The sequence below is a fragment of the Globicephala melas genome, chromosome 16 (genome assembly GCF_963455315.2).
Source record: "Globicephala melas chromosome 16, mGloMel1.2, whole genome shotgun sequence".
Classification (NCBI taxonomy): domain Eukaryota; kingdom Metazoa; phylum Chordata; class Mammalia; order Artiodactyla; family Delphinidae; genus Globicephala; species Globicephala melas.
The window spans coordinates 62,698,625-62,716,847 of NC_083329.1; the positions used below are offsets into that span (position 1 = coordinate 62,698,625).

The following is an 18,223-nucleotide window of genomic DNA, read 5'->3' on the forward strand; positions in this document are numbered from 1 at the left end:
CACTTTCTAGGCTTCTGAGGTGCATGTCAGCTAAGCTCTGCAGAAACCTTCACCTTTCCTCCTTAGCAGCCCCAACACTTTCCTGTTGGTTTATATTGTAACTTTAGTTATGGATCTGGTGGCTAGGTGGGGTGGCAAGGCAGACCTAGAGGGAGTGTGCATGTGGTCTTAAAGGTCAGAGGCTTCTTAATCATCTTCAAGCCAGAGGAAAGCATTAATTCTTAAGGAGTGGGCCTCTTCTATAGATTCAGAGGGTTTGAGGAAGTCTGGGGATTTGAATTCTGAATCTATCAACCCAGATACGTTTCTACTCAGAGGTCTTCATTTCTGAGGGTCCAGTATTTTCCCAGTCAGGGCCCTGATGTTGTATAACAGACTTGGCTAACTTGGCAACTTAACATTCTTGAACTCTGCTATTCTTCTGATTATATCCTGGGCCTGAGCCTCAGCTTTTCCTGCCCTTCCACTGCAGAAGAGAGTTTCTTAATATGCTGCTGAGGAGGTCCATTAGTTTTCACATTTAGTCTTTAATTAATCATCCTTGGTGTTTCATTAATTGCCTCCAGCAAGAGCCATCCAGTGTCATTGTCTCTATAATTACTACTTCCCCATATTTCTCAGATGCCTCATATACCGCACCCTGGTGCACTTCCTTCCACTGGTACACCATCCCAGTTCATCATCAGTGAAAGTTTGAACGATTGCAGTGCTCTCTTGTGGTTGTTCTGCATCTACAGCCAGTGACGGGGTCCTCATTGCCAACCAGACAGTAGGTGATCCAGCTCCAAAATCCCATTTTAGCATCTGCTTTCTACCCATCCTGGCACCAACTTTCACAGGTTGGATTCCCCATAGAGCAAACTCTGAGATGAAAACTAGTGTGCAGAAAGTTCTTAAGGGAGCTCTCTCAGGGGGGAATGGAAGGAAGCAAGACTAAGTAAAGGAAGAAACTGAGCTGCAAAACAGTCCCAACAAAGCCTCAGATGACTCCTCAGGGAGCTCTGAATCTGTGATTGCCCTGCTGAATTGTTCCAAGTTCAGGGGAGGGGTCTGGCACTCATATGCTCACATCAACCAGGCATTGGGTGCAGGCTGCCATGGGAAGAGGTGTGCCCTTGAACAAGGTGTCTCTCTTCCACAGAGGTTAATTTGAATAAGTCATCAGTTCTGAAGAGGGGATCTACATGGTACAGAACAGGATCCATGACAATGATGCTGACAGGCTTTTCAGAATTAAGGGGAACAGAGATGAGTATAGTATAGCCCTAAAGAAGAGGAATTGTTTGGACAAGAGTAACCCTCTCTGTAGCATGATTGTTTTCTTCATCTGCTAGTTAACAGGATTTGATTCCAGTTACAAAATTTGGTCTCACTGTAAAATAACTTTACAGATATTTTGTTGATGAGAATCTAGAAACATTTGAACAAATAATTACTTCATGAACAAGAGAGCCCAGACAGCTTGACCCTTTGATTATACTTCTGCTTTAATAGAGTAATGTTTGAAAATACATAGATATCCAGGAAAAAAAGTAAAGCAGTATGAGGTATTGAGAGCACAATTGTGCTTTAATCTGGGTGTTAAGTTTCTAATTGTGACAGCAATCACACTTCTAAGCAAACGCTGTCCACTAGCTCTGCAAACACCTCCAGTGGTACTATTAAAGCAGTTAACTTCACACTGTAAAACATGTCAAACCCAAACATGTCAAATACCCAATTCACTGTATGTTTCATCTGTGTTTTTTCACAAAAAAAGAGGCATATCTAGATTTCATAATCAGAGTCAGCTTCCTGAAGATTTAGATATGAAATAATGCCTGTCAATTTGTTTCTCAAACTAAATGTTTTAAGAACAGTATAATTTATTCTTTAAAGCAATTTTATACATATGTGGAGTCTAGTTAACTTCATAGTGATGTTGTTGAATACAATACAAAACAAATGCAGGTATTTTCCAGGACATTAGGATAGAAAAAGGAGGCTTTAAGAATTCATGAGAAAAAAAAGATAATAAAACTTAAACTTCCTTTTCAGATGTTTTAAATTTTCTATAAAGCTTTTTGTCCTCAAATTAATCATTTAACCATGGTACACAAATACATTGCCTGGTGTCAAGCTGGGAAACCCTCTCTTTTATATAGTAAAATCCTCTTCTGGTCCATTCTGACCCAAGTCCTGGTTGTCTGAGGGCAAATTTCTCTCCAGAGACCTAAAGTTGTAATAAAAAGCATCGTTTTCTTCTAGTGGTTGGTATTCCTGTTCGATTTCACGTAGGAAGCCACTTCCAGAGCCACTTCCAGAGCCTGATCCTGAAAAGTCCTCAGAAAGAGGGAAGACATCATTCAAGTTCCTGGATTTCATCATTCTGAAGCATGACAGAAAAGTGGAAAAGAAACATTAAACTTTGAGACATGAAAAGATAATCATAATAAATTTTTTAAGATATGAAAGTAAATGTAGCCACTCCGTTGCTCAAATTTTAAGTTAAAAGTTTCCCAGTTATTTAATGTTTTAAAACAAAAAATAAGTCAGACCTTTCCACATATTTACAATACTTACTGTATCTAACTCGTTGCCTTTATCAGCTTCACATCTACTCATTGCAGATGCATATAAAAATGCTAATTTTCTTATCACTAACATAGCAATCCTATATTTAGAATATACTTAACGGGTCATTTATTTTTTACAGAAAAGATCCCATTTTTACACTTTCTCCCACTGAAGAAAGGACACACAAGTAAATTAGACTAGATGTATATTTTTCCTATTTTAAAAATTCTGCAAAATCTCTAATAACTTCACAGGGCTTCAACAAAGCTCACGCTTAAGAAATTCTTTGCAACAAGTCAAGCATTATATTTGCCAGCATGTTAACATTCAATCTCCTCCCCGCAAATAAGTGCATTCATTCAACTGGGTTCAGTGGGGTAGTTTGAAATCCACTCAGCACCAAAGGACCAGAGCAATGATGCCACCCATCAGTGGCAGAATAAGGCAACAAAGCATCAGAGACAAAAGTTGAGTTTCACAGCCTATGGGTCATTTTCTACATGAAAATAATAAACCACAGGCCATACAACAGATTAGAGTTTCCTTCATGCCTACATTCGATAAATATTGAATATCTGATCCCTGTTCTGAGGGCCTGGGATAGAATGGGGACTGACAGATGAGGTCCCTGCTCAGAGGTTTATAACTTTGGCGGGGAGACAGACAATAAAAAGTGAATAAGCAAATCAGGAAAATATTAGGTGGGGCTAAATGTTATGCAGAGAAACAAAGTGGAATAATGTAATAGAGGGTGACCTGCTGGATAGTTGGTCAGCTGGTTAGGAAAAGGAATCAGAGCTGGAAACAGATTTGGTAGTTTCTCCCCCTCCCTCTCCCTCTCCCTCTCCCTCTCCCTCTCCCTCTCCCTCTCCCTCTCTCTCCCTCTCTCTCTCTCTCTCTCTCTCTCTCTCTCTCTCTCTCTCTCTCTCTCTCTCTCTCACACACACACACACACACACACACATAGTATTTAAAGCCATGGAACAGGATGAAGTCACCCAAAAAAGGCATGCAGATACAAAAGCAGCCCACGACAGAGCTAGGGCCACCCCAACATATTAAATATTAATCAAAGGAGAAAGAACAGACAGGGAAGTAGAAGGAAACCCAAGACAAGGTGGGGCCATGGAAGCCCAGAGAAAAAAGTATTTCAGAGGAAGGGTGGTCAACTGTTTTTGAAAACAACTGACACGTCAAGTGGGAATTCCCTGGCGGTTCAGTGGTTAAGACTCTGCACTTCAGTGCCAAGGGCGCAGGCTCAATCCTTAGCCCGGAACTAAGATCCCACAAGGCATGTGGCGCAGGAAAAAAAAAAGAGAGAGAGAGAAGTCAAGTTAGCTAAACATAGAGAAGTAACCAGCAGATGTGTCAACAGGAAGTAATTGTGACCTATTTGGTTGCTGTTTTTATTCTTTTGGATCACCATTCTCCCTATCCCTTTTTTTTTTTTTTTTTGCGGTACGCGGGCCTCTCACTGTTGTGGCCTCTCGCGTTGCAGAACACAGGCTCTGGACGCGCAGGTTCAGCGGCCGTGGCTCACGGGCCCAGCCGCTCCGCGGCATGTGGGATCTTCCCGGACAAGGGCACGAACCCATGTCCCCTGCATCGGCAGACGGACTCTCAACCACTGCGCCACTAGGGAAGACCTCCCTATCCCTTCTTGCCTCCCTCCCTCCTAAACATGTACAATAACTATGACTGCTACAAACTTGTATATAGTTTTTGGATCAAATAACATGAGGAGATGGGGAACCATTAAAAATTGGGACTCCTGCTCTCCTTTGCTTTGTAAATTCAGAAGTCGGGAGTGGGAAAGAGGAATAGTTAAAATGTTTAAAAAAACTTTAAGCTCCCTTGGAACTTTTACCAGTGTGGAGGAAAATAAAAAAGAACTTAAATTGGGAATTCCCTGGCAGTCCAGTGGTTAGGACTCCACGCTTTCACTGCCGAGGGCCCAGGTTCAATTAAAAAAAAAAGAACTTAAATTAAAAAAAAAAAAAAGTAGGCTTCCCTGGTGGCGCAGTGGTTGAGAGTCCGCCTGCCGATGCAGGAGACACGGTTTCGTGCCCCGGTCCGGGAGGATCCCACATGCCGCGGAGCAGCTGGGCCCGTGAGCCATGGCCTCTGAGCCTGCGCGTCCGGAACCTGTGCTCCGCAACGGGAGAGGCCACAGCAGTGAGAGGCCCGCGTACCGCAAAAAAAAAGTAAGTGCTTCTACCAAGCTCTCTGGGTGAAGGTAGAACCAGAAGGGGTTGAGGAGATAGTAAGCATCAGCAACCCTATCAGGAAGTGTTACTATGAAGAGGAGCAGAGAATGGGGCAACAGCTGGAAAGGATGCAGAGTCAAAGAGGGGATTTTACCTAAATGTAGGAGATACTAGAGAATGTCTGCATACTGATGAGAAGATGCTGGGTTCAGAGGGTTAACTGCAGAATTAAAGTCCTGGAGAAGGTGCATGGGGATAGGATGCCCAGCACAAGGAGGGGTGGCCTTAGAAGCTGCCACAGTCATAGTACAGTCAAGAAACTTACCTAAATATTTAAGACAGGGAATTGCTAACACATGAGATGGAAGAGAAGCAAAGCCAAATAGGGAATAATAAGGAAACCCAGAGATGAGGAACAGCAAGAAAATATTTCCCTCCCTGGGCTAGAGGGACAGTGGAGGAGGTGGTACTACCTGAGCCCAGGGACCAAGAGCATCTGGTGGAAGCTGAAGCCATGGATGAGACACAGCCCTGCCAGAGGTGCCACCCAAGGCAGGAATGAGAAGAAACATCCTTGTCTCTTCTTGCCGCCCACGCTGACCAGTCTCCCTTTCAGGCATCCCACTGGCCAAACTCAGCCACAGATCTGGGAGCCTGAGAAATGCAGACCATAGGGATCAGCCCTTACCACCCTCACCCAACGGAGAGCAGGGAGATGGAAGGAGAAGAAATGGATCTGAGAGCAAGAGTGTCCAAGACCGTCACAGAAGCAGGGGCTGTGCATCCATATTAACAGGAGTGTCAGAGCAAGAAGGAAAGTTGCTGGCTGAGGAAAGAGAAGATCCTAGAGATTTTTTTTTATTTATTATTTTTAGTTGAGGTAGAGTTGATTTACAATATTATATACATTTCAGGTGTACAACAGTGATTCACAATTTTAAAGGTTATATTCCATTTATAGTTATTATAAAATATTGGCTATATTCCCTGTGTTGTACAATACATCCATGTAGATTATTTATTTATTTTTATTTATTTATTTTTGGCTGCGATGGGTCTTCCTTGCTGTGCGCGGACTTTCTGTAGTTGGCGCAAGCCGCGGCTACTCTTCGTTGCGGTGCGCGGGCTTCTCATTGCGGTGGCTTCTCTTGTTGCAGAGCACGGGCTCTAGGTGCACAGGCTCAGTAGTTGTGGCACACGGGCTTAGTTGCTCTGCAGCATGTGGGATCTTCCCGGACCAGGGCTTGAACCCGCGTCCCCTGCATTGGCAGGCGGATTCTGAACCACTGAGCCACCAGGAAAGGCCGATTATTTATTTTATTCACAGTAGTTTGTACCTCTTAATCCCCTGCCCCTAGCTTGCCCCTCCCCCTTCCTTCTCCCCACTGGTAACCACTGGTTTGTTCTCTATATCTGTGTGTCTGTTTCTTTTTTGTTATATTCACAAGTTTGTTTTATTTTTTAGATTCCACGTATAAGTGATATCATACAGTATTTGTCTTCTCTGTCTGACTTATTTCACTAAGCATAATACCCTCCAAGTCCATCCGTGTTGCTGCAAATGGCAAAATTTCGTTCTTTTTTATGGCTGAGTAGTATTCCAATGTGTGTGTGTGTGTGTATCACATCTTCTTTATCCATTCATCTACTGATGGACACTTAGATTGCTTCCATATCTTGGCTATTATAAATAATGCTGCTATGAACATTGGGGTACATATATCTTTTCAAATTAGTGTTTTCATTTTCTTTGGATATATACCCAGGAGTACAGTTGCAGGATCATATGGTAACTCTATTTTTAGTTTTCTGAGGAACCTCCACACTGTTTTGTACAGTGGTTGCACCAATATACATTCCCATTAACAAGGTACAAGAGTCCCCTTTTCTCTACATCCTCGCCAGCAATTTATTATTTGTGATCTTTTTGATGACAGCCATTCTGACAGGTGGGAGGTGATATTCATTGTGGTTTTAATTTGCATTTCTCTGGTGATTAGCGATGTTGAGCATCTTTTCATGTGCCTGTTGTCTAACTGGATGTGTTCTTTGGAAAAATGTCTATTCAGATCTTCTGCCCAGTTTTTAATCGGGATGTTTGTTTTTTTGATGTTGAGTTGTATGAGCTGTTTATATACTTTAGATATTAACCCCTTATTAGTCATATCACTTGCAAATATTTTCTCCCATTCAGTAGGTTGTCCTTTTGTTTGTCGATGGTTTCCCTTGCTGTGCAAAAGCTTTTAAGTTTAATTAGGTCCCATTTGTTTATTTTTGCTTTTGTTTCCTTTGCCTTAGGACACGGATCCAAAAAATTATTGCTACAATTTATGTCAAAGAGTGTGGAAGATCATACAGATTTGAGGAGGGAAGAAATAGTGTAAATATTTGTTTTGGAGGACTTGCGTTGTTCCTCTAATATCTTAGATTTAAATGAATCACTGTTGAAATCCGTTTCTTAAAATAATGGAGGATGCTGTAATATCACGTTCAAGCTTTATGCCGTGGACCTAAAAGCGAAGGGTTGCAGAGTTGTATTTTGAGGATGGTGGTGATATAATTTCAGTGATGAAGGGGGTTACCAGGATCCCCAAAGTGATGATAGACTTACGTGGTTTGGGCATGATGATTTACGTGGCTTTCAGGGGAGTGATTTTCTATTTAAGCCTGAAGATTAAAACTTTTATGATAATTCTTTTCATAATGTATCTTTGCTACATATAATTTTGATATTCATTGAAATAATGGGTTTTAATACAATTCAATTTTTGTTACTTATGAATTCCTATTGGATCTTTTTTGCAAGTATAAGGCAGGTTTTATTTGATCAAGAAGAGTTTTGGATGTATGGACACCAAGGGAGGAAGTGGGGTGGGGGATGAATTGGGAGATTGCGGTTGACATTTATACACTAATATGTATAAAATAGATAATAAGAACCTGCTGTATAAAACGTAAATTAATTTAATTTAATTTAAAAAAAAGAAGAGTTTTGACTTTCTTTTTTATGAGTCGTGGTCACTTATTCTTCCTTTCCCTAATTTCTTCTTTTTTTTTTTATCACTACCACCTAACGGAACATTTTTGTCACCCCTCAAAAATCTTGCACCTAATAGCAGTCACTCTTTATTCCTCCCTCCCTCACAGCCCCTGGCAACCACTACTCTATTTCTGTCTCTATGGATTTGCCTATTCTGGACATTTCACATAAATGGAATCATACAATATGTGGCTTTTTGTGTCTGGTTTCCTTCACTTTGCATAATGTTTTCAGGATTCATCCATGTTGTAGCATTTATCAATAACTCCTTCTTTCTTATGGCCAAATAATATTCTACTTAAGGGATGTACCACATTTTGTTTATCCATTCAGGTGATAGACTCCTATTGGATTTTAATATAAATATACAATGTGCTCTATTTACATTAATAAAATAATGTTCAATCATTTTCAATACCTATTGGTGAAAAGTATTCAATTTTTGTTTCTGCCACAAGAAAAAGACCTTGCAAAAGTGTAGGTGAATAGGGACCTCCCTGGTGGCGCAGTGGTTAAGAATCTGCCTGCCAGTGCAGGAGACACAGGTTCTATCTCTGGTCTGGAAAGATCCCACATGCCGCAGAGCAGCTAAGCCCGCACTCCGCAACTACTCAGCCCGCATGCCTAGAGCCCATGCTCCGCAACAAAAGAAACCACCACAATGAGAAGCCCGTGCACCGCAACGAAGAGTAGCCCCTGCTCTCAGCAACTAGAGAAAGCCCGCGCGCAGCAACAAAGACCCAACTCAGCCAAAAATAAATAAATTTTAAAAAATAAATAAAATTCTTAAAAAGGTAGGTGAATCATGTATTCTTGTGCATCTCATATACCAGTAAAGACAGTACAGTTTTACCCTGTACTGTGCAGTGAAAACCTAACCATGGAACCTAACCATGGAAGCAAGAGCCTGAAGAAAAACACTCTTGGCAACCCTCCCACCTCCATGCCAGGATCTCAGCAGCGGATGGTGAAAGTAAAATCAAGAAAGTCCACTTACGAAAAAGGGTCAGTCCTTGGAGGTAGGATTCTGTTGTATTCACCTGGAAGTAGATCGAACTCTGGTCCCTTTTCATCAATGCAGTTTGCAGAATTGCTGTCAGGATTGCAGCGTACCCACTGGTATCTGGCTTTCCGCACAGGAGAACCTGCCCAAACATGGAACCCACGTGGTCAATAAATGTCTCTTACACAGCTTCTAATCACTCTGTCCCTAAGAAATTTTTAATTAAATAGATTCTAAATTTGGTAGGTAAGGTGTGGACAGGTTTTATGATCATTAATATCACAGGAGCACCGACTATTTGCTAGCCCTTTATGCACACCATTTGTCCTTCTCACAACACCCCTCTAAAGTAGCCTAGAATTTAAGGTTAGAACAGGCTTTGGCAATTAGCTGCCTGGAGTGAAGTCTCAGCTCTGCTACTGGTGAGCCGTGAAACCTTAACTTCCCCAAGCCCCCACCAGAAAACTGAGGTACTAAGAGTGTCTCTCTTTCATAAGCTGGTCACAAAAATTAAATGAGAAAATGCATGTAAAGATCTTAACATAGTGCCAGGTACACAGTAAACACTTGAAAATATTAACTATCATTATCTTTGTACTATTATTTCCATTTTATACAAAGGAAAACTGAGGCTGCACAGGTACTAAGTAAAGGACCCAGGATTCAAACCTGTATCTGACCCTGAATCCTGCCTGTTCTGGTAGAGATGAGTCGAATCATGCTCAGAAAGGTTAAGGCATGTACCAATTGGTACCCGAGATACTACAGAGCCCTAGTTCTTTAGGGCCATTCTTGGGTATTGAAAAGAAATTCTTGGGTATTCTTGGGAATGAAAAGTAGGTTAAAAACTTGGCCTCTTTCTTTGCCCTCACATCTAGTCAGAGATTTCAAAAATCCCTCGGCAGTGAAAGCCTGGAGTCCTAACTACTGGACCGCCAGGGAATTCCCTCCAAGGTATATTATTAAGTTTAAAAAAGTAAAGAACACTATGAATTGTTTGTTACCATTTGTGTGTGTTTGTGTTTTTTCACACTATATTTACATATATGCTTATATGCACAGAACATCTCTGAAAAGATACACAGCAAACTGATCATCTTTGTGGAGGGAATTGGTGGCTGGAAGACAGTGGAAGGAAGAGCATTGACTTTTCACTGCATATCCTTTTGAATCATTAGATTTTTGAGCCATACGTATGTATTATCTATTCAAAATTATTTTTATTTTTTGACAGCTTTCTTAAGGTGGACTTGACATTCAATAAGCTGTGCATATTTAAAGTGCACAATTCGTTTCGACAAATGGATACACAATGGAACCATCACCACAATCAAGGGTATGAACATATTCAACATCCCCCAGAGTTTCCTTGTGCCCCTTTGTGATCCTGCTCTTCTCCCTCCCTCCTCCTGACTCCCCCCAGCCCCCCTCAACCATCAATCTACTTACTGTCATTATAAATTAGTTTGCATTTTCTAGAATTTTATGTAAATGGATACATACAGCAACTTGTCAATGGTTTCCTGACTTTAAATCAGGTTCTAGAGGGCTCTCTACCTTTTATAGTACTCTCTCCTAGAAATGGAGAGTTTATTTAGATATTCCTTACATCTAGACTGCTTTTGTTGCAATTTTTAATAAAATTTATCTTAGAAAAGGAATGTATGTTCATTATAGAAAATTTTGAAAAATGTAGCAAACCAACATACAAAAAAATTTACTCCTAATCTCATTACCCAGCCCTCCCAAAGACCATAAGTCCTGGAGTTTTGCTTTTTTTCCCTCTGGGTATCTGTATTTCTAGGAGAGTATGCACAAGTTGTGTCCTATTCTCAACTATCAGAGGTTGAAAAGTGAAGCCTCTACTGAGGTCAAATTCACTTTACATCTTAATGGGGTGGCCAAGGACTTTGTTCTTAAAAGATTGCAGAACCACAGAACTTTTGCAAAATGTCCTCTTTCCTCATGAAACTCTATTATGTCTGTTTACACTCAACTTTGTCCTAGCTAATATTTCTGATTAATTTTATAAATACACCATTGCTAAGTTATTAATAACATCATTAAGATATACATTATATACATATATATGGAGAGAAAGGAGAGAAAATATATAAAGAATTCATGATGCTGTTCACCTTAGTATTATTTAAAATAGGGAAACAGGAAATAACTAAATAATCAAAACAAGAGAAAATACTCAGATTAATTATGAGGCATTCATATGAGAGACTATTAAACAAATGGGAAAAAAGCAGTAGTTATGGAAAAGACTATATAGCATCATAGGAAAATCTATGTTCAAAAATTAGTTTAAAAAAAGCAGAGGGGACTTCCCTCATGGTCCAGAGGGGACTTCCCTCGTGGTCCAGGGGACTTCCAATGCAGAGGACTCAAGTTCTATCCCTGGTCAGAGAACTAAGATCCCATGAGCTGCAGGGCAACTAAGCCCGTGTGCCGCAACTATGAGCCCACAAGCCATAACTAGAGAGCCCTTGCGCCACAACTACTGAGCCTGCATGTGCTGGAGCCTTTGCGCCACCACTAGAGAGGAGTCCGTGTGCCACACGAAAGATCCTGTGTGCTGCAACTAAAACCTGATACAGCCAAAAATAAATAAATAAATATTTTTTAAAAAGCAGAATACCACTCTATGCATAACAGTTGTTAATGCAACTACATAAATAGATATCGGGGGGCGTGAGGAATGGGAGGAAATACACAGAAATAACTATAGTGGTAGACTCTGGTGATTTTTTTCTCACTTTGTTTTCTAAATTGCTGTAATAAACAATATTCTTTTAAAAATATAAACAAAACAAAGACTCTAATGTAGAAAGTAAATGTTCTCCCATTGTTTTCCTTCTTTCTTTCTGTCTGTCTTACTTTCATTCATCCTTTCTTTTAGAACTACTATTCTATCACAATCTTCCCCATAGTTCCTGAATATAACTTACAGTTTCTGGTCTGGGACGCTACTCATCCAGAATGGGTTAGCTTTGTCACTGCTTGGAGGCTGGAGGTAAGGCTTGACATCAACTTGTGATGTCAAGTTGACATCACAATGTCTCCCCCTTACTAGCTGTGTAACCTTAACCTCCCTGTACCTCAATTTCTTCATCCATAAAATGGGGACAGTAGTAGCTCTAATAATGAGATATAAATATTAGGCTCGTAGAATAGTACCTAGCACCATGGTTAGAGCTCTTTTTTTTTTTTTTTTTTGCGGTACGTGGGCCTCTCACTGTTGTGGCCTCTCCCATTGCGGAGCACAGGCTCCGGACGCACAGGCTCAGCGGCCATGGCTCACAGGCCCAGCTGCTCTGCGGCATGTGGGATCTTCCCGGACCGGGGCACGAACCCGCGTCCCCTGCATCGGCAGGCGGACTCTCAACCACTGCGCCACCAGGGAAGCCCAGAGCTCTTTATTTATTTAAATTAATCTCTCCCTTTTCTTTTCTTTTCTTTTTTAACATTTATTTGTTTATTTATTTTGGCTGCACTGGGTCTTGGTTGCAGCACGCAGGATCTTCATTGTGCCATGCGGGATCTTTGTTGCAGCATGCGGACTTCTTAGTTGCGGCATGTGAACTCTTAGTTGACACAGGCATAGGAGATCTAGTTCCCCAACCAGGGATCGATCCCGGGCCCCCTGCATTGGGAGCACGGAGTCTTAACCGGTGGACCACCAGGAAAGTCCCGTCAGAGTTCTTTAAATGCTAGTTTCTCTGCTGAGGAGGAGAATGAGAATGACCTATTGACCTATCTCTGATAGTGAACAGCTTGTAGAGAGACCAAATTTAAACTTCTGTTCCACGACAGTATCCCATAATAGAATCCCAAAGAGTTCCTGTTTAAACAAGATAAAAGTATCTGAAACATCTAGCACAAGCCTTTGCACATGGTAGGTATTTAATACATTTTAGCTCCTTCTCCTCTGATTCTTTCCTGAAGAAGCTTAAGCTTGGCATCTACTGAATTGTTACTTAGAAGCGTCATCATTGTGAGTCAGGTAAAAATTCAACATCTGCTCCAGCAGAGGGCAATGTCTTCACACCCCATGCCGTCTAGACCAGCGCGGTCCAATAGAAACAAGAGAAACCATCCGTACACGTATGGATGTTACAACAGCCATATTTTAAAAAGTAAAAAAGAGGTGACATTAATTTGAAAATATTTTACTTAAATATATTCAAATATTGTCACAACATAATCAATATAAGTTATTAATGGATATTTTACACTTTTTTTCATCCTAAGATTTCAAATCTGGTGTGTATTTTGCACTTACACAATACCTCATTTTGGACTCGCCACATTTCACACATTTCAAGTGCTTAGCAGCCACAAGAAGCCCGTGGCTACCATTTCAGACAGAGCAGGTCTAGACATTCTTCTCTACTGTCGTGGATGGCTGAATATCAAACAAAGTAAGTGCTTGCATAGATAGGAAGTTAAACAGAAAAGTAAAACTAATAGTTTAATGAGGAAGCATCTCAGTGAAAGATCTCATCTTTTCACTGGTGTAAGAAACACAACTCTGGTAAATTAGAAAACTTCTAAAATACAAATTCCCTCTAGAGTTTAGAATCTCAGCTTTTAAAATTTATAAAGAGGGGTTTCTTTTTTTGGGTGACGAAAATGTTCTAAAATAGACTATGGTGATGGTTGCACGTATCTGTGAATATACTAAAAAACCATCGATGTACACTTTAAATGGGTGAATTGTATGGTATATGAAATCTATCTCAGTAAAGCTATTCCAAAATTGATAAAGAAATCAAAGATAGAAGTCCACCTCCCCCACAGAAATGTTTATCTAGTTTGGGACTGGTGATTTTATTTTTTTAATTAAAAAAAGTTTTATTGGTATGTATGTAACATAGCACACAATCACTCTTCTAAAATGTAAAATTCAGTGGTTTTTAGCATATTCATAGGTATGTGCAACTATCACCACAAATTTAGAACAATTTTATCATCACAGAGAAATCCCCTATCCTTTAGCTAGCCAGCTCCTGTATCTCATGCTTCTCATCCCTAAGTAACCACTAATCAATCTACTTTTTATCTCTATATTTTTAAGCAAGTTGGATGTTTCATGTAAATAAAATCATATTAGGTGTTTTCTTAATATTTATTTTTTTATTTTTGGCTGTGTCGGGACTTAGCTGCGGCACACAGGATCTTTCATTGCGGCACACGGGCTTCTCTCTAGTTGTGGTGGGCAGGCTCCAGAGTGTGTGGGCTTAGTTGCTCCACGGCATGTGGGATCTTAGTTCCCCCACCAGGGATTGAACCCACCTCCTCTGCATTGGAAGGCGGATTCTTAACCGCTGGACCACCAGGGAAGTCCCGAGGTGGTTTTTCTTTTTTAAGTATAGTTGACCTAATATACTATGTTAGTTTCAGGTGCATAACATAGTGGTCCTGTATTGCTATATATTATAAAATGATCAACACACTGGGGATTTTAAATCTGCTTTAAAATAAAGAACACGGTTACAGATACCAAGTTCCTGACATATTTATTCAAGGGTGTTGGCAGAATGTGAAAATTCAACAGTTCCAGCCCCCGATGTGTGGGAGTATCTTGATTCTGTCTTGCTTGAGAGAAATCTTAAGATTACCGTAATTTAAAAAATAAAAGGGAATATGCTCATGGACAGAAAAATTATCTTCCTAAGAGGCCCCACTTACAGATCTCCTGGTTAATTTTGTGGTGGATTCAAGGGAGAAGAATGTTTTTTATTTACAATCACTTCCCTCACTGCCTACCCCCGCCCTTTCTCGGTCTGTCTTTGTCTCTCTCTGTCTCTGTCTTTGCCCCTATTTCTTTCACACATACACACAGAGTCACTAGTCTTGCTTTAGCAAATACTTTCTATAAGTAAACATTACCAGAGCAAATAACTTACCCCAGTAATATCGTATTGTAATATCAATTTTTCTCCAACATCATCTCAATTTACTAATTTCCTATTCTTAATGGAGACTTGCTACAAGTGTGCTAGAAAAATTTAAGCGGAAACTGCCATGTTGTGGGGAGGGGGGGAGGGAGACCATCTCATTCATTGTTTGGTGGCATTCAAACAGAAGTCACCATCTAAGCTGGAGCTGCTTCCTACAGGCCAATCAATTCCACAAGATGAATAAAGTTCCCCCACCCTTGTATGGTTTGACAAGCTATAAAAAGTTCCAAGTTTACTTTCAATTTCTCCTTCTCTGTCCCTCAACTCAGTGGTTTTTGTAGCAAGGGCTAGAGTCAAAGCAAGGTTGTTTTAAATAAAGAAAATCTCTAATCCACCTAGAATACAGCTAAATTGCAGTAGAAAGTTAACTCTGAACTTGAAATCAGATGACTAGCTCTGCCATTAATTAGTTGTAATGGGCCTTGGGCAAATCTCATAAATTTTTTGCAAGAGGTTGATGTAAAGAGCAAATGAAATGATGAATGTAAGATCCAATTTTCCCCTCTATAAATTGGTGTTAATTCCTCCTCCTAGGGAATGTGATGATCCTTTACCCGAGAATGGATGTGAATCACTTTACAATCAAACAGCAGCGCACATAGGTGGAATCAATATCATTATCGTGATCTCAGAGGCAGTGTAGAGTGGAAACATAGTCTGGCAATGACCCCCTTGGCCACACCTGCTCATGGATTTTCCATTTTCCCTCTTTATGGGCATCTTTTAGAAAGAGAGGCAATAAAAGAGTAAGAGTCACCTCATCAATTGATGAGTAAGGCCCCATCAATAATCCCCTGGAGCTCTACACTAAATTAATTAGCCATCTGTCCTCTCCAGGGTCTCCCACACATTGCCAAACTTCCATCTCTTTGCACTTGGTAGACATACTTTTACAGCATGTCTTTACTTCAGCTTCACTTATAGTCACTGACATGGGCTGAATTGTGTCCCTCCAATTCAATGTGTTGAAGTTCTAACCCCCAGTACCTCAGAATGGGACTGTATTTGGAGACAGGGCCTTGAAAGAGATAATTAAGACATAATGAGGTCATGCAGATGAGCCCTAATCCAGTATGACTGGTTTCCTTACAAGAAGAGGAGATGGGGACATAGACACACACAAAGAACCATGTAAAGACAGAGACAAGACGGCCATCTACACGCTGAGGAGAGAAGCTTCAGAATGAAACTAACCCTGCTGACACCTTGATCTTGAACTTCTAGCCTCCAGAACTGTGAGGAAATAAATTCCTGTTGTTTAAGCCACCCAGTCTGTGGTACTTTGTTATGGCAGCCTTAGCAAACTAATACAATAACCTAAGATGTTTTGTTTCAGTAAAAACAAGCCAAAAGCCTAGTGCAGTTGATCAGTTCAGTCAAATCAATGGGTTAAGAAAAAAATTTTTTTTAAGTGGGGAAAGAATGCTACAGAATCATATCTGGCATCACATAGAAGTATGATGAAATAGTGACCTCTCTGCAGCCTTGAGCTGATGTCACTCACACACGCAGCTGTGGGTGGACATCTATTTCCCTTCTTATTCAGATGTGAACACTAACCCTTGATTCCAATACCAGCTGCACTTCTCCTTTGGAAACTCCCTAGTTTTTCAGTCCATTCATTCTCTCTTTTTTAGTTCCTTTCCCAACAAAGAGCTAAACCTACCTGGTGATGACATAAATACTAGTACTTTATAAAATGTTATAATAGTTTCTTCACTACATTCTGAAGAATACCTATTACATAAAGAATGCCTTTGTTTTCATTTTAGTTTTCCCTATAGAACCTTAGTGGGGAATGTGACATTTCTGGGAAATTTTGAAGATGTAAAGACTCACAGAGCTCTGGTCAGGGTAGACCCAGCACCAACAGGTCACTCAAGTCTGTGCTACAAACATGGACCTGAGTGCTTGGATCTTGTCAGAGCACATGAGGGAATTATTTCATCAAGCTGAAGGTTTTCCCTAAAAGATCCAAGTAAAGCCTGTTCCTTACATTCAACAATGTTTTATACCTTAAAAAATAAATAGACGAATGGAAAATTTCAGCAACATTATTTGCTGTTTTTTTCTTCAATAATTACATAACAAGAAGAAAGTGATTTTATAAATTTCCAATACATAATGAATGTATCTGAGATCATGTGTACAATTTCATTTCCACCAGAAGTAAAAACAAGACAACTAGAAGTAACTTCGAAGAAACAAATCCAGGATATGTGCAATCACCATGACTCAATATTTCCTTTACCGTTTGGAGGAACTCTAGTTTTTCTACTATAAATTCTCCCATCTACTTATCAGGCCATGACTTTCTGCCTTATTCAGACATGATCGCTTATTTACCAAAGGAGAAGAAATTGTATTTTTCCTACAAACTGATTGTTTTCATTTTCTTAGTCATTAAAGGTTTTAAGTTGTTTCATTCTGACTAAACAACCCTAAATGATAGACCTAATAAGAAATTTCCCAATGTGATGTTTCTCTGAGCAACAAAACAATTACTAAAATTCTTTGGCCTCTCTTTAAAATCTGAGATGGTTTTCATTAACTATGTCTAAACATAATTGAATTTTCACTAAGAACCAAGTTTTAAAAAGGAGAAAAAATACATGCAAATTTACTCTGATTTTAAAAATAGTATTTCCCAGTGTCACAATAATTATGACACTACCATATTATGTTAAAACTTGGGATTGATGTAGACACTTAGGGGTAGGTCATTTTCTATATTCCTTTCTTAAGCGTTGAAAAATTTATAAACAATTTTCATCTGACAATAAAATAGTACATTTCAATCATTTTAAGAACTTATAAGGCCACACCTCCCTCAGAGTTTAACTTTTTTTGGTACCAAACTTAACCAATCTCACACCAAGGAGTTCAGCTACCCCAAATCCTTTTTTTTTTTTTTTTTTTTCTTTTTTTGGCCTCCTTTCCCACAGTATAATACATTCCATACCTTAAAGCAAATATAAACATTTGTGTGGACCCCAGGACTTACAAGGAAGATTATAGGGGGACAAGATTCCTGGGTCTTACCTTGAACTGAAGAACCCAAAATCAGGATGAAGGCGAGAGCCAGGACAAGCCTACTGCACTGGAGGAGCACCTGCATGATGACCAACTTGCTTCAGCTCCACCGTCTGCACGCCAACCTCACGACAGGGAAGTGTAGCAGGGTGCTCTCTGTCCCTTTTAGAAAAGGTTCCAAAACCTCAAACCCTGCCCAGAACACACGTCACAGTTTCCTGAACAAATAGAAAGAAATCCACATCAAACCCCAGAAAGATTTAGAAAAAAAAAAAAAAAGGCAGAAAAATAACTATTCATACCCATTATGAAACTGCAGTGGACTCTCCCCAGGTCTGCTTTTTCAAAAGTTTTGTTGTTTGCCACTTGCTGAGTAGAATCAGCATTCAGGACACTTTGTTTCTTCTTTCTT

The 18,223-nt window shown here is 40.0% G+C and overlaps 1 protein-coding gene and 1 long non-coding RNA gene across 3 annotated transcripts in view; one reads left to right on the forward strand and one right to left on the reverse strand.

The window, feature by feature from the left end:
• Positions 1-18,223, forward strand: part of LOC115856308 (uncharacterized) — a 32,824-nt gene that overhangs the window by 12,518 nt on the left and 2,083 nt on the right. Inside the window, exons 3-4 of one of the 2 annotated variants that reach the window (XR_009559300.1) lie at positions 10,041-10,142; positions 15,313-15,924. This is a non-coding gene — a long non-coding RNA (uncharacterized lncRNA). Of the gene's footprint in view, positions 1-10,040; positions 10,143-15,312; positions 15,925-18,223 lie in introns of those variants that run through there. The other variant, XR_009559301.1, reaches the window with a different exon arrangement.
• On the reverse strand, positions 1,470-17,962 carry SRGN (serglycin). Its single transcript, XM_030862427.3, has 3 exons — positions 17,821-17,962; positions 8,801-8,948; positions 1,470-2,368 (listed from the first exon to the last, which is right to left on the reverse strand). The coding sequence occupies exons 1-3, from the start codon at positions 17,894-17,896 to the stop codon at positions 2,137-2,139; spliced, it is 456 nt and encodes a 151-aa protein (XP_030718287.1). The 5' UTR covers positions 17,897-17,962; the 3' UTR covers positions 1,470-2,136.